Here is a 25970-nt window from a genome sequence, read left to right as displayed (position 1 = left end):
AGCAACTCTTGGGCCTTTTATGGAGACTGAAAAGATATGTAATAAGAACAAAAAAATTAGAATTGAAGAAAAGCAAAATTCTAGAATACTTACTGTAAATAATAATATACCCTATCATAGGCATTAAAAATGCAGTAATCATGGTGATATGTTTCTAAATTACATCATAGCAGGCAAGCGGAGGGTGGGGGGTAGAAGAGCGGCAGGCATTAATCAGTTAACAGAACAAAGGGCAGAAACTAATGGAAGACTGTTCCCTTTCCTGAATATATGATGAAACTATGAATCAACTTCCAGAGCTATTTCAGAAAAGTGTTAGTATAAGAGCTAGTACAGCTCTTATTCAAAAAAAGATAGCTGGCCACCAGGTTTCATTGTATCCTGCTTACACATGACCCTCTCAGACTGTTGCCAACAATCTGAATCAGCAAACACTTCTTCCTGCACACTAGGCAGCTATCACAGAATAGCCCTACTTCTTATTCTTCCATCTCCATCTATAGCCAATGGAAATTCCTTCCAAATAACTTTTGTCTTTGTTCTCAAAACTATAAAAGAACCCCATTAAACCCCAGATGTCGGAAATGTTTGCCTTCTTCATCTATCCATGCTGCTGATGTTTCGACTGCATGCCCCAGGACCTGTTTCTTTTTCTGGCTAGCATATGGCTAGTCAATAAACCTGTTCTTACAAGAAAGCTTCTGGCTGAGCAGGGTTTTGCTTAACAACTTTATCCTATTGTGGTCAGATATAATACTTTGTATGATAGCTATCTTTTTTAAACCTATTGATTAGTTATATTAATTTGCAGCTTAACATCTGGTCTCTCCTAGATGATGACTCATGTGCATATGAGGTTATGTGTATTCTGTTATATGGTGCTCAACTATGTCTGTGAGGTCTAGTTGATTAATTGTTTTGTTGAAGTCCTCCTTTTCCTTGCTTAATTTTCAGTCTAGTTGTGCAATCCATTACTGTTAGTGGAATATTGAAACCTCCAACTATTATGTAGAAATGCCTATTATGTAGAAATGTGTATTTCTCCCTTTAGTTCTGTTAGCTTTTGCTTCATGTATTTTGAAGGTCTGTCATATGTTTATATTTTGAAGGTCTGTGCATAAATATTTTTAATTATTATATCTTTTTATAGTATTTAAAACTTATTAAAATATAATGTGCTCCTTGTCTCATAACCTTTTTGATTCGAAACCTATTTTGTCTGAATTAATATGGCCACCCTGCCCTCCTTAGATCACAATTTGCACGAAACATCTTTCTCATCCTCCCTCTTTCAACTCACACATGTCTCTGACTCTCAAGTGAGTGTCTTGTAGACAGCATCAGATCATTTGTCTTTATCCATTATGCCCAGCTCTGCCATTGCTTGTAGAATTCCATTCATTTAAATTTACAGTAATTTCTGACAACGAGGGAGCTGTTTGTTTTCTACCTGCCTAAGAGCTTATATGCCCTTCTTTCCCTGCATTCCAGTTTTCTTCTATGTTACTTGGTTTTTATAATGAAATGTTGGGGTTCCTTTCTCATTTCCTTTTGTGTATATTCTGTAGTGATTTTGCCTGTGGTTACCATTGGGATTATAATACATTTAACATCCTAGAAGTATAACACTACAATTTGAATTTGTACCAACTTAACTTCAATAAATTACAACAATGGATTCTTATCAACTCCATCCCACCCCTTTGGATTGTTAATGTCATACTAACCTCTACACTAAAATGTGTAATACTGGCTTCTACACTATTTATTTTCATTGCAAGATTACTTTCTTAAACCACATAAAAAATAAAAAAGCATTTAGAAACCATTGTTAGAGTAGTACTAGCTTTAATAACTGCCCGTGTTTGTACCCTTGATGAGCTGGTTATCCATACAGTATGAGGTACTCTCTACTGTCCTTTCATTCACCTTTTAGAAACCGTTGAACATTTTTTTCAGAGAAGTTCAGTGATAACAAATTCTCTTAACATTTATTTCTGGGAAAGTATTACTATTTCTCTCATTTTTTGTTTTGTTGAACATTTGAATCTAATAATGGGGTAACTCTGGTTATCAGATTCTTACCATTATCTAGAGTTTGTTGTTTTATGTTTTTTGTTTATGACTGTTGAAGAGTGTCTCTGTGCTGAGGAAAAGCCTGACATGTAAACTAAGTCTTTTTCTGGGCATGAGCATTAAACTCCAATTTTCCTCAAACAAAAAGTTGTTTTGTTTCCTATTAAAGATTGTTTTTTTAATTTTTATTGATTGATTGATTTGAGAGAGAGATAATTACATCAATCTGTGCATTCATTGGTTGATTCTTCCATATTATCTGACCAGGATTGATACTGCCACCTTGGCATATGGGAACAACGCTCTTCATGTTAACTAACTGAACACCCTGGCAGGGCCTAAATGTTCCCATTTTCATGTCTGCCTCCTGAAAGGGGAAAGAGTGAAAAATAAAGGAAGAAGCAATGGTCACTGGATCTGAAAATCCCGTAGAAGGATGGGGCTGGAAATTTTGGGGGAGGGGTGAAAATGATGACTTTCTCCCTCTCTCTCTGCTTCTCTGTGATCAGAAACAGCAGTCAATTATAACAGCACAGATGCCATAGACATGGTGTTTTCAACCATTGTGCCACAACAATTTTTGAAACATGCAGTACCTAACTATTTACCCAGGACCACTGACCATTTATCCTTTAAATAATCAAATTAAAATTTGACAACAGCCAACAAAACAATAGCCATCTGGTATAAAGGAATCAAATGTATACCTATTGTTTTTATAGATCAGCAAATATATAAATATATATATATATTTGAGTGGGAAGCACAGAATTTTAGTATTAGTTTATGTGAGCCATGTGATAAAAAGGATTGAAAATTGCTGGCGTACACTATTCTCAAAGAAATTTAACATTGTCGAGAAACACAATATATACTGTGAGGTGACCAAAGAAAATAGTAAATAAGAAGTTCCATAGAAACAGACTTATTTTTGATCATTATAAGGAGGGTAGAGTTCTGGGAATTCCAATCGTTAGAGATTTCATCATGTAGGGGTTTTCCTATGCTGGACCAAGCAAGACACTCTAATCTGAAGAATATTCAAATACCATCCTCCCCCCTTAAAAAACTTTACTTAGCACTCACTGTGTCTGAGATGCTAATTCACCTACTACTCAAAATAACACTATGATATATATATTATTATATACTTTCCATAGAGGAGGAATTTAAGAAAGAAAAAATTAAGGGACTTGCTCAAGCTCAAAAAACCAGTCAGTCTTGGAACTGGGACTCAAATCCAGTCAGGTAAGCTGTTGGGCCAGGTCTCCCTACTCAGTAGTGTCCTGACTGAGCAGAATGGCCTGAGCAAGGACATAGAAGTGCATGTGTGGTGAGACTTGAAGGTGACGATCACCAGACTACCAGGCATGACAGAATTATTTAGGTAATTTTCTCTAGTTCAATGTGTGTTCACGTAAAGAATATCTTTATTTCATCAAATAGCAGATTTCGTTACCATGCTCAATACATGTCACTTAAGAAATTTCTCCCTGAAGCTATTGTAGTGCAGAAAAACTATCGTATAAAAATGCCTTCGTTATTGTGTAGTCTCATTAACTGATACAGAAATCAATCATTATTCCCATTTAGTTTTTACTTACTTGGAATAAAAATCCTATATTGTGAAATCTCTGGAGATAAAATGGAATGGAGTGATAATCCCCCACTGTGTGAAAGTAAGTATATTCTCTCTTTGGAATGTAGAGCAGCATTTCTCAAACTTTTTGGTCTGGGTATCCCTTTATGATTTAAAATGAACAAAGACCCTACAGAGCTTTTCTGTAGGTGGATTAGTGCTATTGATATGCTTTATATTAGAATTAAAACAGAAAAATTTTAAATAATTATTTATTAATTCATTTTTAAGAAAAGTTAGTTCAATACATGTTAACAAATACAACATAGGTATTCATAAAATCAAAACTTTCCAAAACAAACATTGAAAATTAGTATCATTGCTTTACATTGTTTTCTAATGTTTTTAGTATCTGGCTTAGAGGAAGACCTCCGGATACTTTGGGCTGCATTATCAAGTAATCTGAAACCATAGGAAAATTTTACTGTATGCTCTTAAGAATGAGATTGAAAAATGACAATAAATCTTTGTGTACTTGTCAACCATTGATTTAGAGAGGGATGTATTTACAAAGAATAAAGCATGTCTCCACTAGCACTGAGTTTTCCTCAATTATGAGTGTAATTTCTTTTCATTTTTGTATTTTTATTTTTCTGAAGTGAGGAGTGGGGAGGCAGAGAGACAGACTCCATCAGGCACCAGACTGGGATCCACCCAACATGCCCACTAGGGGGTAATGCTCTGCACATCTGGGGTGCTGCTCAGTTGCAATTGGAGCCATTCTAGCACCTGAGGCAGAGGCCATGGAGCCATCCTCAGCACCCGGGCCAACTTTGCTGCAATGGAGCCTTGGCTGTGGAGGGGAAGAGAAAGAGAGAGAGCGAGAGAGAGAGAGCAAGGAAGGAGTGGGGGAAGGGTGGAGAAGCAGATAGGTGCTTCTCCTTTGTGCCCTGGCTGGGAAATGAACCCAGGACATCCACATACCAGGCTGATGCTCTACCACTGAGCCAACAAGCCAGGGCTGTGAATGTAATTTCTTCATTAAATTTTTACCATGTGTTATGATTAGAACAAAATTTATCATGAACTTTCTGATAAATACAGATATTTCATATAAGTAGCTCATATGAGTATTTAAGAAAATGGATATATTCTAAAATTTAATTTCTATATTAATGTTTTGATGTCAGATAATACATTTTGTCAAAGGAACTTTCTTCTTACTTGGATATTGGATTCACAACTAGACTGTGAAGTCATATGTTCATAAATTAATTGAAGTCAGTTCACATGACTTTACTAACACATTATTAAGGTTTCACCTTTTCTTTTGAATTTTATGTCCTCTTTTTATTTTCCTTTTAAGAAATTTTGTGCCAGCCACCTAAAAAAATACCTCATGGAACATACACCAATAGCCAAAAGGATACATATGAATATAATGAAGTAGTAACTTACAGTTGTAATCCTTCAAATGGACCAGATGAATATTCACTTGTTGGGAAGAGAACATTGATTTGTTCTGGACAGGACCAATGGAGTAGTGACCCTCCTGAGTGTAAAGGTAATAATATTTTTATTTATTTACCTCTCATTTGTAAATACTGTACAAACTTCTACCAACTTTTGAATACTTTGGCCAACCAATAAAAAAAAAACAAAAAAACTCAGCCATATGTGCTTGTTTCCCTAGTGGGCTTGCTGGATGGATCTTATTCAAGGTACATGTGGCAGTCTATCTCTGTCTTTCCTCCTCTCCCTGAATAAAAATAAATAAATAAAAATAAAAGGAAACCATTTTGCTTGACTAGTGATGGCACAGTGGATAAAGCATCTAACCAGGATGTTGAGGTCCCCAGTTCAAAACCTCAAGCATGATCTTGCCAACTTGAGTGTGAGTCACCAGCTTGAGTGTGAAATCATCATCATGATCCCAAGGCAATAGCTTGAGCCCAAAGGTCACTGGCTTGGCTTGAGCCCCTGGTCAAGTATGAAAAGAAATCAATAAACAACTACAGTGAAGCAATTATGAGTTGATGCTTCTTATCTCTCTCCACCCATGCTCTCTCCCTCTATGTCTGTCTGTCTTTCTCTCTCTCTCTCAAAAACAAAAACAAAAAAAGGATTTTGAAATAAAAGCTAAGAGAATTGTCACTGCCCTACCTGAACTACAAGAATTGCTTAAATGAAGTTCTTCAGGCTGAAGGGAAGTGATGCCTGATGAAAATTCAGATCCCCACACAGGGAGGAAGAGCACTCTCCTGGCTTAAAACACTGTGCATTGTGGGCCCTTGTCTGTGGCTCAGATTTAATCTAAATCCCAGCCAGTGTTTTGCTGTTTTTTGTTTTGTCTGTGATTTTCCCCAAATTCTGGCACCCATTGTGGATCTTGAAATCAATCTGGAGGGTCGTACCCAGCATTTTACTTCCTAAGATGTAGAGCAGAACAGGAGATACCAGAGTGTATGGGTGCAAAGGCTAAATATAAGTTTTAACTTTATCCCAGGTTATGAGATTACAATTTAAAATGTGATTTTTGGTCTCTGAGTTCCAATACAAAATATTTGGAAAACACAGCCCTACTTCCACTGGCCTTTCTTTTTCTTGAACATCCAGTTCTGCATGCTATTGAGACCTGATGAATTAATTCTCTTTGCATATCTTTGCATGGCTAGCTTCTCTCCAACTTTTACACTTGAGCTCAAGTATTACCTTATTAGAAGACTCTTTCCTGCCTTCAGAAAGGTCAGGGTACTAAATCAGTGTCAACATGGATTTTTATTTAAAAACAAATCCTAAAAGTAAACAGCAACAAAAGTTACATTTGAGCTTACCTGAAAATTGTCCATGGTAGTCAGACCTTTCTCAAAACTTGTCAGTTATGGAAAAATAGAGAAAACCAATAATCTATAATGGCAGTCCTTTCTATGGGAGAAAAGATTATATCTCTTTATCTGGAATTAAAATACACAAATAAAATCTTTTTATAAAAGGTTAACATCCTGCCTTCAGGTCCTCGTCTCTGTTCCAGGGGAAATTACTATTTTGTACTTGATTTCTTTCCTGTGTTAAAGCAGCTTTGCATTAATTCTGGAATTTCTCTGCTTTTCAGTGGTCAAATGTCCGTATCCAGTAGTCAACAATGGAAGAATTGTGTCAATAATTGGAACAAAATATTCCTACAGAACCAGGGTTACATTTCAATGCCTGAAGGGATTTCTCTTTGAAGGCAGCAACAGTGCTGTGTGTGGAGCTAATAGTACTTGGGTGCCTGGGCTGCCAAAGTGTACTCAAGGTACAAAGGATTTTTTTTCTTTTTTCTTTAGATTTTATTTCTCTGACAATCAATATCAATGACATGGGATTTTCAAAAAGTAGCAGTGTTTGTAATTATTTCGGTCTCATATTAATTTTCATGACATAATTTATTTTATAGAGTCTTAGCACATTATGTACATCACAATGGTGTCTAAATTACTGTTGTTTGGTGTTTCTCATGTGTAACAATGGATCACAATCATTTATCAGAGTAAATTGAAGCACTGGAATTTATACCTCAAAAAAAATGAAAATCTAAAAGCAAGATTTATATATATTTTCAAAAGTAGTAATTACCAAGTAGTTGATCCTGTCTTCATCATTTTTTCCATGTCAACACCTCCCAGTGCAAAACCTACAATTTTCAGTGTCTCAGGTTTAGTAACTGTCTGCTCATATTTTTCAAAATTCATAAATGGCTCCTGATTTTTTACATTCTTTAAATATCTGATGATTTGCACCCATTCGTCACTTTTAGTAACAAAGAGGAAGAACATATTTATAGCCATTCTACTTGTTACACTTTGTGGTTCTAATCTAAAACTATTTGCCATGGTCTGCAGACTTAGAACAAACTTGGACAAGTAATATAAACCTTTAAGGTGTTTACTTACTTATAAAATGATGTAATTCCTTCCTCACTGGTTAATAGTAAAGGTGAAATGGTGTGTATTTCGAGCACTTAGCACAGCACCTGACCTATAGGAAGCCCTTAAAGGAAGCTCATATGTAACTTAAAGCATCACTCCAGTTAATATTAGTGAAGAGGATGGACCATGGCTAATATTTTTTAACACATATGTTTTTTTGTCATCAAGTTAGCTATTTTATTATTTTTAAAATGATCTATTGATACCTTTACAGGTTATCTTTGTGATCCAGGATGATGTTTTATTTCCTTGACCGCAATCGGTTTTATTCTTTCTATGTAGTACCTTTTAAACTGGGAAATCTCTGCTGTCCTAGAACAAGACCCCACCTCTCCCTGCCTCATGTAATTAGCCTTTTTCTCTTTACTAAACATTTTTTTTTTTTGGCAATAGAAAATAAATTTCACATCAACAGAAAGACAGGAAAAGTCCTTATTTATTGAAATGAAATGGAGGACTTCATGGATGGACTACTGATTAGCTGCTCTGCTTTGGAGATTATTTTGACATGGTGGATGGAATTATTTTTCTGTTTCCAATCTCTGGCTTCTCTTTGATTTCAGCAGGAACAAGAGGCAAGAGCTATACAGCAGTCACCACTTATCCGTGGTTTCACTTTCTGTAATTTCAATTGCCTGCAAATCTGGTGTGAAAATATTTAATGCAAATAACAGTAAAGAGTAATTCATAAGTATAAGTTACTTGCCATTCTGAGTGGCATGATGACTTCTCACACTGTCGCACTATTTCCCACCTAAGACGAGAATCATCCCTTGGCTCAGTGTATTCAACTCACTTCTCATCATGTGGCCACTGTATCATCTCATATCATCACTGGAAGGAGGGAGCATGCAGTGCAATATGATATTTGGAGAAGAATATCACATATTTTTATTGTAGTATATTGTTATTATTATTCCATTTTATTAGTAGTTATCACTTATCTTCCCAAATGTATGAGTTAAACTTTATTATAAATGTGTATATACAATAAAAACATCATATATAATATGATTCAGTATTATCCAGTTTCCCGGGCAGGGATGAGTATCTTGTTCCATGTGGACAAGAGGGGACTGTATTGGGAAGAGCTAAGCCTGAGCAGACCTCACACAAGGTCTTAGTTTGGCTCTCTTTATTATAGTAACATCATTTCTTTGGACTTAGTTTCCTGTTAAACATAAGGGTATTGATCTCAAATTTAAAGGACTGGCTCTTGTTTGTTTGTATATTTTCTGTTGTCCTAATATTTTAAAGGAATAAGGGGAATTACCATCTAATTAACATGGTAATTACAACACGTTTTTATAATTCCTCTATACCTGGAAACCGGTAGCTTCCTTGAGTACTTTAGTTGCGTGTTATAAGGTTTTGGAGGGAAACTAATGCTTTTTTGGTGGACTGATACATTAAGACTCTTGTGACATTTAAATTCATTGACTCACCCATGTTTACTCACATGGTCCTAGTGAGCACATGCACTGTGGGATACTGGGTTTGTTTATATGCTCTTTCAAAAGAGGTAACAGTAATTATGTCATAAAGGATTTATAAAAACATACTTCCAGTGTTTCAAAGTAGAGGATTGTGAGAAAATGTATATAAGGAGGATAAATACAGAATTCTTTTCTTAAAATCAAAAATCAAAATTCCTCATTAGACTGTCAATCATATTTTATCATCATTGAGGAAAGACTATGAAAAAAGGATCCATAGTAACATAGAATGATGACAAGATAGATATCATTGTTTTAATATGAAAAACTGTGAAGTATTAAACAAAAAATAAAATAATAAAAAGTATGTAGTATGATACAAATTAGACAGTTAATTTCTTAGAGATACATGTTTATTTTGAATACATTATTTTTATGATTTTTATTACTTAATTTCTGGATTTCCATTCCAGAATCCAAAACATTCTTATGCAAAATTCATATGTACTTGTATAGATATATATGTAGCTAACTTCCCAGAATAGAAATTATAAAGATAAGAAAATAAATGCATTTTCTATTTAGAGAAATAATCTTTTTAAAAAGATAAATCAAATTAAATCTCTAATATTGTATTGTTATTAAATGTAATCAATTTCATGTTTCCAGGTGTTCAGCCTACTGTTCCAAAAACAACCCCAGTTTCAAGCAAACCAGGTCCAGTAACTCTTTATTCTATTCATATTGTTAATAATGTCATAAGGTGATGGGTAAAAATGAATGTTTTGTGGGGAAACCGGTGGCTTTTGGTGGACAGATACATTAAGATTGCATGTGAAGTTTACATTCATCGACCCACTCGTGTTTACTCACATGGTTCTCATGAGCATATGCACTGTGGGATACCAGTTTGGTGACATGCTCTTTTAAATGAGTTAACCATAACTGTATCTTAAAGGATTTATAAAACACTGATACTTCTAGTGTTTCAAAGAAGAGAGAAGTGTGAGGAAATGTTTATAAAAACGATAAACTACGAGGATCTTTTCTTTTTTTTTTTTTTAATAAATTTTTATTAATGTTAATGGGATGACATTAATAATTCAGGGTACATATATTCAAAGAAAACATGTCTAGGTTATCTTCTCATTAAATTATGTTGCATACCCCTCGCCCAGAGTCAGATTGTCCTCTGTCACCCTCTATCTAGTTTTCTCTGTGCCCTTCCCCCTCCCCCTAAATCTCTCCCTCCCTCCCTCCTGCGTCCTCCCTCCCCCCACCCCTGGTAACCACCACACTCTTGTCCATGTCTCTTAGTCTTGTTTTTATGTTCCACCAATGTATGGAATCATGTAGTTCTTGTTTTTTTCTGATTTACCTATTTCACTCCATATAATGTTATCAAGATCCCACCATTTTGCTATAAATGATATAATGTCATCATTTCTTATGGCTGAGTAGTATTCCATAGTGTATATGTGCCACATCTTCTTTATCCAATCTTCTATTGAAGGGCTTTTTGGTTGTTTCCATGTCTTGGCCACTGTGAACAGTGCTGCTATGAACGTGGGGCTACATGTGTCTTTACGTATCAATGATTCTGAGGTTTTGAGGTATATACCCAGTAGAGGGATTGCTGGGTCATAAGGTAGTTCTATTTGGAGTTTTTTGAGGAACCACCATACTTTCCTCCATAGTGGTTGTACTACTTTACATTCCCACCAACAGTGTATGAGGGTTCCTTTTTCTCCACAGCCTCTCCAACATTTGTTATTACCCGTCTTGTTGATAATAGCTAATCTAACAGGGTTGAGGTGGTATCTCATTGTAGTCTTGATCTGCATTTCTCTAATAACTAATGAAGCTGAGCATCTTTTCATATATCTGTTGGCCATTTGTATTTCTTCCTGGAAGAAGTGTCTGTTCATGGAGGATCTTTTCTTAATTATCAAAATTTAAAATTCTTCATGTGACTGTCAAATATCTTTTTTTGGTTAGAGAAATGAAATGAAAAGAGTTCGTAGTACCATTTAATGATGATAAGGTAGATACAATTGTTCTAGTGTGGAAAACAGTAAAATACTAAGCAGAAAACAAAAGGATAAAAAATATGTAGTATGATACCAATTGGACAGTTAATTTCTTAGAGATACAGTTGTTCATTCTGAATACATTATTTTTATGATTTTTATTAGTTAATTTCTGAATTTCCATTCTAGAATACAAAACATTCTTATGCAAAATCCATATGTACTTGTATAAGTATATATTTAGGGTAACTCCCAGAAGAAGGATTGTAAAAATAGGTAAGCATGTGTATTTTTTATTTAGAGAAATAATTAATCTTTTTTAAAAGGTAAAAAATCAAATTAAATCTCTAATTTTGTATTGTTGGTAAATGGAATCAATTTCATGTTTCCAGGTGTCAAGCCTACTGTTCCAAAAACAACTACACCAGGTCCAGTAACTCTTTATCTTATTAATATTCTTAATAACTTCATAAAGTGATGAAAATAATTTTATGTGTGAATTAGCACTTATTTAATTATAAATGAAGTTGAATTTTTTTTGGCCCACTTTTATTTATTCTTGTTCTTCACTCATTTTTTAATTAGGTTTCTAAAATGTGTTTTCGTTGATTTAACAGAATTCATTATAATTTCACACACTTTTAACATGAAATGAACATTTTAACTAGTTTTCATTGCCTTATTTTTTTAATGAGTATATTTTTAAGAGTTTATATGTTTGGGTATAGTTTATATAATTTTTAATTATGTAAATAGTGCACAAATATAAATTCATAAAAATTATAATGTTACAAAAATATACAGAGCAAAATATTATCTTCTCTTTCTCTAATTCATTGTCTGAGTTAATCTCTTAATAGTAGCTCTGGCTGGTAGGCTCAGCGGATAGAGTGTTGGCCTGGCATATGGATGTCCAAGGTTCAATTCCCTGTTAGGGTACACAAGAGAAGAAACTATGCCCTTCTCTTCCCCTCCCTCTCCCTCTTTTCCCCCCTCTCTCTTCCTCTTCTTTTCTTCTCTCCCTCTTCCTGTCCTGCAACCAGTGGTCACTTGGTTCAAGCGTGGACCCTCAGTGCTGAGGATAGCTGGTTGGTTCCACTGTTGACCTTAGATGCTAAAAATAGCTCAGTAATGGAGCATCAGTCCCAGACAAGAATTGAAGAGTAGATCTCACTAGGAGTGTATATGGGAGTTCGTCTCACAATCTTCCCACCTCTCACTTAAAAAAAATCACTTATTCTTGTATGCATATACATACACATATTTCAGTGTTCTTTTTTGTTGTTGTTGGTAACCAAAAATGGAATCACGCTGTTCATATTCTTCTAAACTCTCATATTCTACATTCACTATCTTATATTGGGATTATATTTAGATTTATTTCCACATTTTAATGATGACTTTAATATATACCATATTTATTTAACCTTTTTCCTATCAGCGATATTTATATGTGCAGAAGTTTTACATTAATAGGTAGTTGGATGTATCAGTTTCTCTCTCTAGTGGCTATGTGTGTTCAGTCTCTATTGTGAAAACTGGAGTTCATCCCCATGCTGAAATCATATAAAAATTTCAACCATATGATCTTATTACATTCTTTGCACTTAAATCATTGTTACATCTGATGTTGGTATATACACTTTTTGTCTTCTCTCCAACTGCTTGAAGTGCCAGTTTTTATCATACGTTAAATTCATAGGGGTTCTTCTTGTCTCTCTTCCCTTGAACTCTGCCTACACCATATCTTTTATGCTTCCTTGTACGGCTATGATATGTCTTAATATCTGTCAGAGCACTGCTTTTTCAGAAATGTTCAGGCCACTTTCTATGCTAATTTTTAAAGATCAACTTTTATTTTATTTTTACCACTTAACCATTTCATGGGTACATGTCAGGGGCATTAGGTACATTCTCACTGTTGTGCAGCCATCACTTCTGTATATCCAAAACTAAAACGGAAACATTATACACATTAAACAACAATTTTCCATCCGCCCCGGCCCCCGCCAAACCCTGACAATTGTATTTAATTTTCTGGGAATTGACTACCTTAAGAACCTCACAGAACTGCAATCACTTCTGGCTTATTTCACTTAGTGTAAGGCTTTCAAGGTTCATCTACCCTGTAGCATGTATCATATCAGAACTCTATTCCATTGTTTGTATATATCACATTTTTTATCCATTCACTAATGATAGACATGTGGGTTGTTTAAACTTTTGCCTATTCTGAATATGCTTCTCTGAATATTGGCATTTTAGGACCTGTTTCAATTTGGGGTACACACCCAGGAGTAGAGCTGCTGGGTTATGTGGGCATTCTGTGTTTACTTTTTGAGGAATAGCCACATGTTCTCCATAGCAACTGTATCATTTGATATTTCCACCAGTGATGCACGAAGTTCCAATTTCTCCACCTCTTTACCAACACATGTTATTTCCTGTTTTTAATGCTAGCCATCTTAATGTATCTCACTGTGATTTTTATTTTCATTGTGGTTATTATTGATTAATGGTCATGTTTCCTGTGCTTCTCGGTGTTTTGTATATCTTCTTTGGGGAAATATCTATTCATGTCCTTTGCACATTTTTGTTTGGGGTTTTTTTCCATTACTAAGTTTTAGGATTTCATTATGCATTTTGGATATTAATTCCTTATCAGATGTATTCTTTGCCAGTGTTTTCTTTTATTTTATGGATTGCTTTTTCACTCTATTGATAATTGTTCATAAATTTGGTGAAGTCCAATTTATCTATGTTTTTCATTGTCACTAGGGCTTTTGGTGTCACACCCAAGAAATCATTGTCAGACTTATCATCATGAAGCTGGTCCTCTATTTGTTTTTCTAAGAGTGTTATAGTTTTAGCTCTTATTTAGTTCTTTGACCCATTTTGAATTCATTTCTGATTATGATGTAAGATAAGAATAAAACTTCATGGATTGTATGTACATATCCAGTTTTCCAAGAACCATTTGTTGAAAGATTGGTCTTTCCCAATGTAATGTTCTTTGCACCCTTTCATTCAATCATTTGACCATATATGTGAAGCTTTATTGGTGGGCTCTGTATTCTATTCCATTGGTGTGTCTGTATTTATGCCTATACCACTGTGTTTGGATTATTGTAGCTTTTGAGTACATTTAAAATCAGGTAATGTGAGTTTTTTCAACTCTGCTCTTCCATTTTAAGATTGTCTTGGCTATTTCTTATCCCTGAGATCTCATATGAATTACATATATATTTTTCCTATTTTGAAAAATGTATATTCAAGATGTTGATGTGGGTTGTGTATAATCTGTAGATTGCTTTGTGTAGTTTAACATCTTTACTATATAAGGTCTTCAAATGTATGGACAAAGGATGTCTTTTCATATATTTATATTATCTTCTGTTTCCTTCAGCAATGTTTTATAGTTTCCAGTGTAGGAGTCTTTCAGCAACTTGGTTAAGTTTTCTTCCTAACTAGTTTACTCTTTTTGATACTATTATAACTAAACTGTGTTTTTTCTTTTACACTTTTATTTGATTTGCTCATTGTTATAGAAATGCAACTGATTTTTACTTGTCAATTCTGTAACCTATAACTTTAATAAAATGTATTTATTAGTTGCAACAGGTTAATACAATAATGTGAGTGCCTGCATATGAGTATAATCTTTACAGTTTTGTATTTAAAAAAATCATGTCATCTAGAACAGAGATAATTTATTTCTTCCTTCCTAATTTGGATGCATTTTTTCTTGCCTGATTCTCTAATTGTAACTTTCACTATTGTATTAAATAGAAATGGCAAATATGGTCATCCTGTCTTGTTCCTGAACTTAAGGGGAAAACTTTCAGTCTTTCACCATGAAGCATGATGTTAGCTATGGGTTTTTCATAAATGAGCCTGATTATGTTGAAATTTCACTGTATTACAGAATAACCTCTACATCATTTATTAAGCCTTTCTGTATCTTTTAATTGTAAGTAGAATTTCTTTTACACCATAGGCTATTATTAACAATACACTAATGATAAATTTGCATGCTGTACCACAGAATATTGTCACAGGAAATCTTACTGGAGAAGAAGAAGACTTCTGACATTAAATATAAATTTATAATATTTTATGATAATACTTTAAATGAGAAACATTAACATAATTTATGTAAGAAAAATAAAATTATGTGAGATTCTGTACAAAGGCAAAGAATCAAAACCTATTAATTTGGGGGTCTATAAGCTTTACTATTTTTCATTTCTTTTTAACATTATTTTTATTTTTTTTCTTCTTTTTAGGACTTTCCACATCATCAGCTGAACGATTTGAGTATTTAGGTAAAGATATAGAAATTATTTTGGTTTTTATACCCCTCCCTGATGAGACCTTAGAGTTCTAAGTGGAAATATCATATTTCAATTATCCGTACTTAGACAAACAACCTGTCACAAATGTTATAATGGCATGTATGCTTATTTTAAGAGTACAAATAACATGACAAATATAAGCAGGAGTAGAACTGGACACATGTAGCTGCTACAGTTTTTAAGGGTGCCTCAAACTGGAATTCCTAATAGGATGAAGTGGCTTTCTCAATTGCTGTGTTTATATGGAGGTTAAAATACATAAAACTGCTTTGCAGGTGACAGTGTTATTTTGTGTTGTAATTTGTAAATCAAGTTTTTCTATTCATACATTATATACACATAAATTGGGTTAGTTTTTGTCTTAAAAAGGCTGGTGGAGCACACTTTATGTAGGCTCACAAGGTTCACACAATATATACTAAAGGAAATGATAGAGTATAGTTGTGATAGTTTAATGAAATACAAGGATGTTTGATGAATAAATGAAGAAAAATATGTAGTACTTTTATTTACATTAGACTACTTTAGTAAAGTTAATCTTTTTATAAAATGCACCTTAGGCCTGCTCTATTTTCTCTCTGAATACTCTGGTTAAACTCTCATTGTGCCAGTAAATCTGAAGTCATGTTAAGACAATAAACATCTGATAACTTTTTATAAAAGAAAAAAATCAGAAGAAATCATAATATTGTATGTTTTGACTTGTAGAAATATAATAAAAATTATGGCAGCTTAGAAGCAGAGATAATACTACCTGACATTTCTAAGAATTAAGATTTCCTGGTATTATTTATTGCTCTCTGGATAGTCAGAAATGCATGTTTGAGTTTCTATGTGTAATTTATCCATGTATCCTGGTGTTTCATTTGCATTCTTAGAATGTTCTTGGTATTGGAAATTAAGACCGTGTCTTAATTTGGGGGTGGGGTGCATGAAGAAGGATTGATGATAACATATTGTTTATGACATTGCAAAATGTGTCTATGTAACTAATTAATAGAACTTTATTTACAACTTAGTCCACAGACTCACTCTAGTGGAATAATATAAATGAAATTGCTAACAAGTCATAAGAATGATAGACTGAATACTAAATGAACTACAATAAGATAACACATTCTTTTTTTCTTCTTCTTCTTGATTTTTTAATGGAAAATTTTATTCAATAACTTTAATTTCATCAAATATCCAGTAAGCATTCTAATTTCTAATTGGCTCATAACTCTCATCTTTTTTTTTATAAATAAATTTTTATTTTAATGGGGTGACATCAATAAATCAGGGTACATACATTAAAAGAAAACATTTCCAGGTTATCTTGTCATTTAGTTCTGTTGCATACCCATCACCCGAAGAGAGATCGTCCTCCGCCATCCTCCATCCAGTTCTCTCTGTACCCCTCCCCCTCCCCCTCTCCTTACTTCCCTCCCCCCACCCCCCATAACCACCACACTCCTGTCCATGCCTCTTAGTCTCACTTTTATGTCCCACCAACACATTCTTAAAATGAATTTCCTCTAATCTAATGAATTCTAATTTTTATAATCGGATGTGGTGACTGAGCACATAACCTTGACAAGTGAGGCTCCTATTAAGCATTTCACAAGTTAGACTCTAGGCCTGGAATCAGATGAGAAGGGTTCTGGGATCAAAATGAGCTGGAATCACTATCAGAAACTAGATTGATAAACTTTTTCTTTGCTGTAGTTTATAGATGATCTGATCAAAATTAAAGTGAATCTTCTCTCTAGAGATACACATGTGCCTAATTATTCAAACTGATGTTTTTCTTCAGGTAGCCGGCTGACAGCTTTGACTATTGTTATGGTACGTAGTGTCCCGAACATGGATGATACTTAAATCAAAGTATTAATATGAAGAAGTACATTTTTAATGAGTTGATTAGTTTCTATACTTATTATAGCTTAAAATTAAGTAAACTAGTCTAGAAATACCAGACCTTTGTATGATATTCAACCTTGTGTTGGTGATTATGTATTTATTTATATTCTAAATGTCCACTTAGTAACAAATCCTAAATAACATTTTTTTCAAGGTGATTGGTCATATGAGTTTGCATCCCAAATATGTTTTGAGTAATATTCTAAATTAAGTAAGAACTCTTCCCTGGCTTATTGAAGATTCTTTTTTGTTTGTTTTTACAAGGACAGAGAGAGAGTCAGACAGAGGGATAGATAGGGACAGACAGACAGGAACGGAGAAAGATGAGAAGCATCAATCATCAGTTTTTTATTGTAACACCTTAGTTGTGCATTGATTGATTTCTCGTATGTGCCTTGACCGCACATCAGTAGACTGAGTAATAATAATAAAAAAACAAACATTTTTTATATTATTGATTCTCTTTTAAATATTCACAATTCCTTCACTTGAATCTTAAATCTTATATTGTAGAATACACAATATACATATTACTCTATTTGTAGCACAATATATTTTTTAAATAACATATAAACAGCTGTCTGAGTAGGAAATTATCTTGGTGGATTATTTTTACAATTCCTAAAGGTTCAGGAAAAAATAACTTCTAAAGAAAGCAAAACAAAATAACTTTATGTTTCTCACTTTCTTTGCTTAAAACATCAGTGCGTATACAGATGAGCCCGGGCTCACCAACTTGAGCAAAGGGTCACTGACTTGAGCGTGGGATCATAGGCATGATCACATGATCTCTTGCTTGAGCCCAAGGTCATTGGCCGGAAGCACAAGGTGCAACCTTGAGCCCAAGTTATCAGGCTTGAGCAAGAGATCACCAGCTTGGCTGGAGCCCCCTGGTCAAGGTGCATATGAGAAAGCAATCAATGAACAACTAAAGCGCTGCAACTACTAGTTGATGCTTCTCATCTCTTTCCCTTTCCCTTCCTCTGCTTCTCTGTTTCTTTATCTCTCTCTCTCTCTCTCTCACACACACAACTTAGTGCATCAAAATACTTAAAGTTTTTTAATACAAGTTTAAATCAAACACTCTAGCTATGCTGAAACTCTTGCTATCAATTTAATAAATGCTGAAGTTAATGGAAAGTAACTGTGATTAGAAATTCAGTTTTAGGCCTGGCCAGAGAGTTTGTTTGCTTAGGGTATCATCCCAAAGCACAGAATTTGCTGGTTGAATCCCCAGTCAGGGCATATCCAGGAAAAATATTCCTGTTACTTTCTCGCTCTCTAAATTCCTCTCTAAAAAAATCAATAAGATAAAACATTAAAAAGAAGAAATTCAATTTTATATCATCATTGTCTTCAAATAGAACCATTGTTTTATAAAATAAATGTTTCTATAAATTTATATTAATGCTTACTTATCTCCTTTGCTTATTGTATTTCTATATAAAAATGTATCTGTAGGCCAGACCTGTGGTGGCACAGTGGGATAAAGCGTCGACCTGGAACACTGAGGTTGCCGGTTCGAAACCTTGGGCTTGCCTGGTCAAGGCACATATGGGAGTTGATGCTTCCTGCTCCTCCCCCTTCTGTCTGTCTATCTGTCTGTCTGTCTCTCTCTCTCTCTCCCTTCTCTCTAAAAATCAATAAATAAAAAATTTTAAAAAAATTTCCATGTAGAAAAAGATTGTACTACTACAGGAAATAAAATAAATGGAATTAAAAACACAGGAAAATATAACAGTGTTGGAGAATTCAGGGACAGGCCCAATTATTACATCAGGCCCACAATAGTCCTCAGGCAGTTGCTCTAGTACAAGTGCAGTCCTTGCCAGTGGTCGTTCACAGTGCTGCCCCCAAGTGTTGGGATTCAGGTAATTTAACAAGCAGTTCTCTGCCCTAATACCATGCATCATCGACTGTGCGATTTATCCTGAACCATCTTTTCTCTGTAGAAGGGAATTAAAATGTGTATTCCATCAAAGGTATAATGAGTTTCATGAAATGAATTAATAAGTATTACAAGCATAGTTCTATCAGATTTTTCCACCTATGGACGAAATGAACATTACTAAGGCTGCTGAGAATACACTGTGTGCAGATGAAAGTTAAAAAAGAGTAAGGAGTGTAAATTTGTGATTTCCACATTAGGCAACCGAGGTCCTCATCTTAGAGAGAACCCTGATTACAAGTGCTATTTTAACCAGTCCACTGAACTCAACAAATTTTAGGTATCAGTTCTGACAAACCTGTGAGAACTGGCTGAATACCACAACTGCTGACCTCCCCCCCCCCCCCAATAAAGAGAACTATTCAAATATCCAAATGTAACACATAGTTCTGACACTGGGTGGGCATCCCAGAAGTATTTGCTGTGACAAACACAATGGCCGACACTGTTAGTTTTACTCTGTCTGTTACAGCCAGTTTACTGAGCAATTTTGACTTCCTAAACTGAAAATATTATTGGAAAATTGTTTTACAGTAAATAAGGTAAAAATGCTTTTTAAAATATTTTTCAATTTGTTGGCAATTTATTTTATTGTATTTATTTATTCATTTTAGACAGAACAGAGAGAGGGAGAGAGAGAGAGAGAGAGAGAGAGAGAGAGAAAGGGGTAGCAGCAGGAAGCATCAACTCCAATATGTGCCTATACCAGACAAGTGAAGGGTTCTGAACCGGTGACCTCAGCATTCCAGGTTGATGCTTTATCCACTGAGCCGCCACAGGTCAGGTCAATTTTTGGGCAATTTAAAGAAGCCATACAATTAATATATGGCATTTGTTGTTTACTTATTCTGATATCAACAAACAAAAATGTCTAAAAAAATCAATAAAAATTTAGATCAATTGCATACTTCTACAGTGTGTTCGTAAAGTCATGGTGTACTTTGACCGGTCACAAGAAAGCAAGAAAAGACGATAGAAATGTGAAATGGCACCAAATAAAAGGAATACCCTTCCAGTTTCTGTACGATGATGTGGCAGCATGTGCGCATGCACAGATGATGACATAACACCGTGTATACAACAAAGTAGCCCACGGCCATGCCAGTTGAAATGTGGACAATACAGAGGAAAATTCTCTGTGTTCTGTGGCTCGCTAAATTCGAATCCATGACCAAAGTGCAACGTGAATATCAGCGTATTTTAACAAAGCGCTACCCCATAGGAATAACATTACTCGGTGAGATATGGAGTTGAAGGAAATCCACAGTTTGGTGGGGAAACCCTGCTCTGGTAGGCCATCAGTCAGTGATGAGTCTGTAGAGGGTATATGGGATAGTTACCTAAGGAGTCCTAAAAAATCTGTGCGTGAGCCCACATCGAACTGCAGTGAATATGTATGAAACTGGGAGAGTTTTCCTTTTATTTGGTGCAGATTTCACATTTCTATCCTCTTTTATAGCTTTCCTGTGACCGGTCAAAAGTGCACCATGACTTTATAGACACACTGTATAAAATGTTAGAAAGGTCTAACACTCAAAAACAGCAAATGCTAGCTTGGTACAACGTGAACAGTGTGACCTTGAAGATTTCTTAGGGACATAGGACACACTCTAATTTCTGGCCTTGGTGGTTTTCTCTCCCTCCTTGAATAAAAAGCTATCTCATTTACACATGTCACCTAACAGTAGGCAGCATTGTAGGGAGTAGTCTCAGATAACCTCAAGTTGTATCTGAATTAATCTGTGTGTGTGCACCTCCCCTCACTTGCTAAAGGCAGAGTAACCATTAAGCCACGTATTTCAGAAAAGGAAACTTAACTTAGTGTGTGGGTTGTTGGTGTTAGAAAAGGAAACAACAACACTTAGCTCAGGTAGCACTCTCCGCTCAGTTGGAATAGGTCCCTCCTTTTTCTGAGGCCTCACATCAGGCAATGTTTTCTTCAAATGAGCCAGTGGGCAAAGAGCAGGGACTGCCACTCGTAAAGCAATTGCATTTTTACAAGTTTTGTTTTATAAGTGTACAAAATTTAGTAGCACAATTTGGGCCAAAGCAACTTGTCTTTGAGAAGGAAATCAAGAGGGAATCAGAGTGGACCAAAGTAAATAATGTTTTACACTATAAAGACCTTTTAATAGACCTTAAGTGCTCCTTTCCTTTCTAATCTCTGGTGAGAAACATTTAGAAAGATGAATTTGAGAAGAAATAATCAAGAATTAAACACAGCAGATAAGTTTACTGCACCCATACTGCTCACAAAAATTAGAGGATATTTTATTGCTTCATATTCATTTTGAAATATCTCCTATTTTTGTGAGCAGTATATTTTTACTGACTAATTTTCAAGAATGTAGTAATGCTTAGCAGCGGGGATGACTGTACTATTCATTTTTTAAAGACTAATTGAAGTAATTTTCAACCAAAAATTATTATTCTTACCAACATAAATTAACTTTTACAAAAGGTTATAATTCAAATTTATATTTCTCATTTCAATATATATATATGTGTGATATTGATATATATGTGTAAATGTAACTTACATTCCATTGTCAAATAGCTTGTCAATTACTGAAATCTATAAAAAATAATTTTGTATAGAGAATATTTTTTAAATGACACAAAAACAAGCATTTTTAAATTAAGAGGTTTTATTGTTTTGCTTAAAATAATTATTTTACAATGGGGATTATTGACTGCTTTGATGAAAAGTTACACAAACATCTCAACTAGTAACAATTCTTAACATATATACCAAAAACGTAGCCATGTAGTTAATGACTTCTTTCTAAACCGTTATTCCAGTGACTTTCCAGTTTAAAATTGGGAGGCTAATTGTTTGTAATAGAGTATCAATTTCTTCAAATGTTGATAGCTTTTATATCAAAGTTCTACTCAGATATTAATATCATATATACTACATAAGCCAATTCAACCTTTCACAGCACATTCACAAAGTTACTAGGAAAACTGGACTACCACACCAAAGATGTTACATACAGAGTGCACAAAATTCTGAAAGGCGGAGCCAAGGTCACGGAGTGGTTTTCTTTAGGAAACAATTCTACCAAAACCATAGGAATAGAAGAAATATTAAATCTTCAAGACATACTAAATGCATGAATAGCTCCAAATTGCCAGTTAGTATGCTGCGTTTTATGGGATATTAAAACTATTCCCATCTATGGAATACTATGCTGATACCCAAGACAATAAAAGCCTCATGTATTCATATCCCGCTATTTTCTGGTTGTACCAAAAGATAAACAAACAGCAAGTGATTTACCTCTTTAAAGAAAGTATTTATATTTTAAAAATGGGATGAAGTGAAATTCCCTCCTTCTTAGAAATGCTTCTAAAGATACTAAAAAACTTACATTTACATAATAGTTGATAATAATATTCCTGGAGAAGGATCCAAGATGGCAGCAGTGTAGATGGATGTCACACTCGCCTCCTCCAGGACCAACTAGAGTCCCAACTAAATTTAAGAACAACCATCCTGAAAACCCAGTTCAGGACTTAAAGAAGAAGGGTCTTATAACCAAGGATTCACAGAAGAAGCCACATTGAAACAAGTATAAAGGGCAGAGACGTGAAAAGGGCTGGCCCTGCTCACATGAGCAGCAGCTAAGGTCTGGGGGCTATTGCAGCTGCAAGAGAGTAACACTGAGAAGTGTGGGGCTGAAAACCCAAGCCGGAATCCCCAGCCTAGAGCATCAGGATTGTGAAGAGGTGCCCACATAGCATTTGACTGAAGAGCTGTGAGGTTTCTGTCTGCCAGAAAGAGACAGGAATTCACAGAGACATGGGATCCCTCATAATGAGACAATGTATAGAGTCCTGTTCACAGCCACTTATCCTGGGATTCTGTGAAAAGAAGGATGAGTTGACTAGAGATGTGTGAGGAGTGTCTGAAGTTTACAGCTCTGGTGAGAGACACAGTGCGGGACAGCCACCATGACTTCTTTGATGAATTATTGTCCAGTACTGAAGCTATCATCTTTCATGGGTGGAGCACTCCCATCTGTGAGGCATCAGATTGAGGGAAACTAACAGCCACACACCTTCAGGAATCCCTCTTGCCCACCCTGAAAAGATTAGGCCCTACTGAGGAGTTGGTGGCCTTGGCCAGGAAATAGAGTTCTGGGCAGATTAAGTGGCTGACTGTAACTCATTTGTTTTTCTTTGAGGGAGGAGCTATTCGCTGACTTTCCCGAGAATCTTACTGCTGCTTCCCTTTAACAGGAGATGCAGTAGAACTGCCCTGCTGGCTGGTGGCAGAACAACTCTCCAGAGGCTCCTTCAGTGGATGAGACTAACAAGGAGCTGGCAGATCTCAGGGTGCCTTCAGTCTTTTGCTGACCGGCCCCAAGTCAAGTTGATCTTGATGTACAGCTTGGTCCTTACACACACACCTAAATCCAGCAGAGGCAGCCACAAACTGTGGATTGCTCATAGCTCCATGCAGGTTGCTGAGAGCCAGTCACAGGCAGCATCTTACATTGGTCGGCACAGGTTCTCTCCTAAGAAGCCCAGAACCAATACACCTAATGGCCAATTTCAGACATCAGAGTAGTATCCAATTAGCTGTACAGGCAACATATTCAAAGAAGAGCTCGCCAGGCACCATACACAGCTGAAGTGGATTCTGCTGCCCATGGTTAGCACCTGCACAGGAACTTGCATGCTTTGGTTAAGGTACAGCATCACAGACAGCCTGGGGGTCAGTCCCATGCACAGTGGGCCAAATAGTAATCAAGACTGAATTACAATAGGAAATGAATAAAAATTGGGGGTAACAATATTTATATCTGACAACATAGACTTTAAAATAAAGGCTATCATAAGAGGTAAAGAAAAACACAACATAATGATAAAGAGAGAAATCCAAGAGGATATAACCCTTGTAAATATTTATGCACCCAATGTAGGAACACCTAAATATGTAAAGCAAAATTTTTTTTAACAGGAACAGAGTGAGAGTCAGAGAGAGGGATAGATAGGGACAGACAGACAGGAACAAAGAGAGATGAGAAGCATCAATTATCAATTTTTTGTTGTGACACCTTAGTTGTTCATTGATTGCTTTTCCACATGTGCCTTGACCACGGGTCTTCAGCAGACTGAGTAACCCCTTGCTCAAGCCAGCGACGTTGGGTCCAAGCTGGTGAGTTTTTTGCTCAAACCAGTTGAGCGTTCGCTCAAGCTGGCGACATCGAGGTCTTTTACCTGGGACTTCTGCATCCCAGTCTGACGCTCTATCCACTGCGCCACTGCCTGGTCAGGCTGTGAAACAAATCTTGATAGAGATAAAGGCAGATATTGATAGTACTATAGGCATAGCGGGGGACTTAACACGCTTTGACATCAATGAATAGATCTTCCAGACAGAAAATCAACAACAAAAGTGCTGCTTTAAATGGCTATTATATCTACTGAATTTATTTATTAGCATCAGAGCATTTCATCCCAAACAGCATAATAAAGATTATTTTTTATTCATTTTACTTATTTATTTATTTCTATTTTTCTGAAGTGAGAAGCAGGGTGGCAGAGACACACACTCCCTCATGCGCCCGACCAGGATCTACCTGGCAAGTCCTAGGGGACAATGCTCTGCCAATCTGGGGATAAATAACATGTTACCAACTAGTGAGATCAAAGAAGAAATAAAAAGATACTTTGAAACAAATGAAATTAAGAACACAATAACCCTAAAATTATGGGACAGCTGTGAAAGCAGCCCTAAGAAGGAAATTTATAGCAATGCAGGTCTAATTCAAGAAAAGAGAAAAGTTTCAAATGAACAATATAACCTTATACTTAAAGGAACTTGAAAAAGAACAACAAGCTAATGGAGTAGAAGGAAGGAAATAATAAAGATCAGAGCAGAAATAAATAAAATAGAGACTACATATATATATATATATATATATATATATATATATATATATATCCTTATATATATAGTTATAGATAGAGATATAGATATATATATATACAAAAGATCAATGAAACCAAGAACTAGTTCTTTGAAAAGATAAACAAGATTGACTAAACTTTAACCAGATTCATCAAGAAAGAAAAAGAGAAGACCCCAAAAAATAAAAATCAGAGATGAAAGAGAAAACATAACAACAGACAACAAAGAATTATACACCATTCTAAGAAAATATTATGAACAATGTCCATATTAGCCAGAGTTTTCCCACATAATTGATCCGCAATGTGTCCTGGGCAGAGAGATTTTTTTTAAGCTTTCCTAGTGCTTCTAATACACAGGTAAGGTTGAGAACCAATTCATGAGAGATTCAAATCCCACAGTCTGTTTCTACATGGAAATTTAAAAAGATAAAAGCAAAAGGATTATATTTACTTAAGAAATGTGAGGTTTCAGTAAATCCACCTATTAAAGATATCCAAAATTGCATATGCCTTTAGTCAAGGGCTTGTTGCCTGGCTAACAAACAAGATGATCTGTGGTTTAAAAGCACAGAAGCAATTTTCCTAATACCAACACTGGAGGAAAATTAGCTTGACTATAAGTAATAATTTTAACAAATTTTATTTGAGTTTAACTTGGGTAATTTTTTATACTTGTATATTGCTATAATATATGCAGGAAGAACATTCAAGATAACTAATGATACGTTTTCTGTGAGAATGCTGAAGAGAC

The 25970-nt window shown here is 35.2% G+C and overlaps 1 protein-coding gene across 1 annotated transcript in view; it reads left to right on the top strand.

Annotated features, from left to right (window-relative positions):
* LOC136392018 (membrane cofactor protein-like) overlaps window positions 1-22864 on the top strand; it is a 33584-nt gene extending 10720 nt beyond the window's left edge. Inside the window, exons 4-12 of the mRNA XM_066364009.1 lie at window positions 3670-3755; window positions 5022-5219; window positions 6768-6950; window positions 9729-9776; window positions 11482-11517; window positions 15376-15414; window positions 17240-17271; window positions 18808-18888; window positions 22682-22864. Of these exons, the coding sequence (XP_066220106.1) occupies window positions 3670-3755; window positions 5022-5219; window positions 6768-6950; window positions 9729-9776; window positions 11482-11517; window positions 15376-15414; window positions 17240-17271; window positions 18808-18888; window positions 22682-22864 (886 nt within the window). The remainder of the gene's footprint in view (window positions 1-3669; window positions 3756-5021; window positions 5220-6767; window positions 6951-9728; window positions 9777-11481; window positions 11518-15375; window positions 15415-17239; window positions 17272-18807; window positions 18889-22681) is intronic.
* Window positions 22865-25970: the final 3106 nt, after the last annotated feature.

Source organism: Saccopteryx leptura, chromosome 2, assembly GCF_036850995.1.
Source record: "Saccopteryx leptura isolate mSacLep1 chromosome 2, mSacLep1_pri_phased_curated, whole genome shotgun sequence".
NCBI lineage: Eukaryota > Metazoa > Chordata > Mammalia > Chiroptera > Emballonuridae > Saccopteryx > Saccopteryx leptura.
This window is presented reverse-complemented; position numbering and strand designations above follow the sequence as displayed.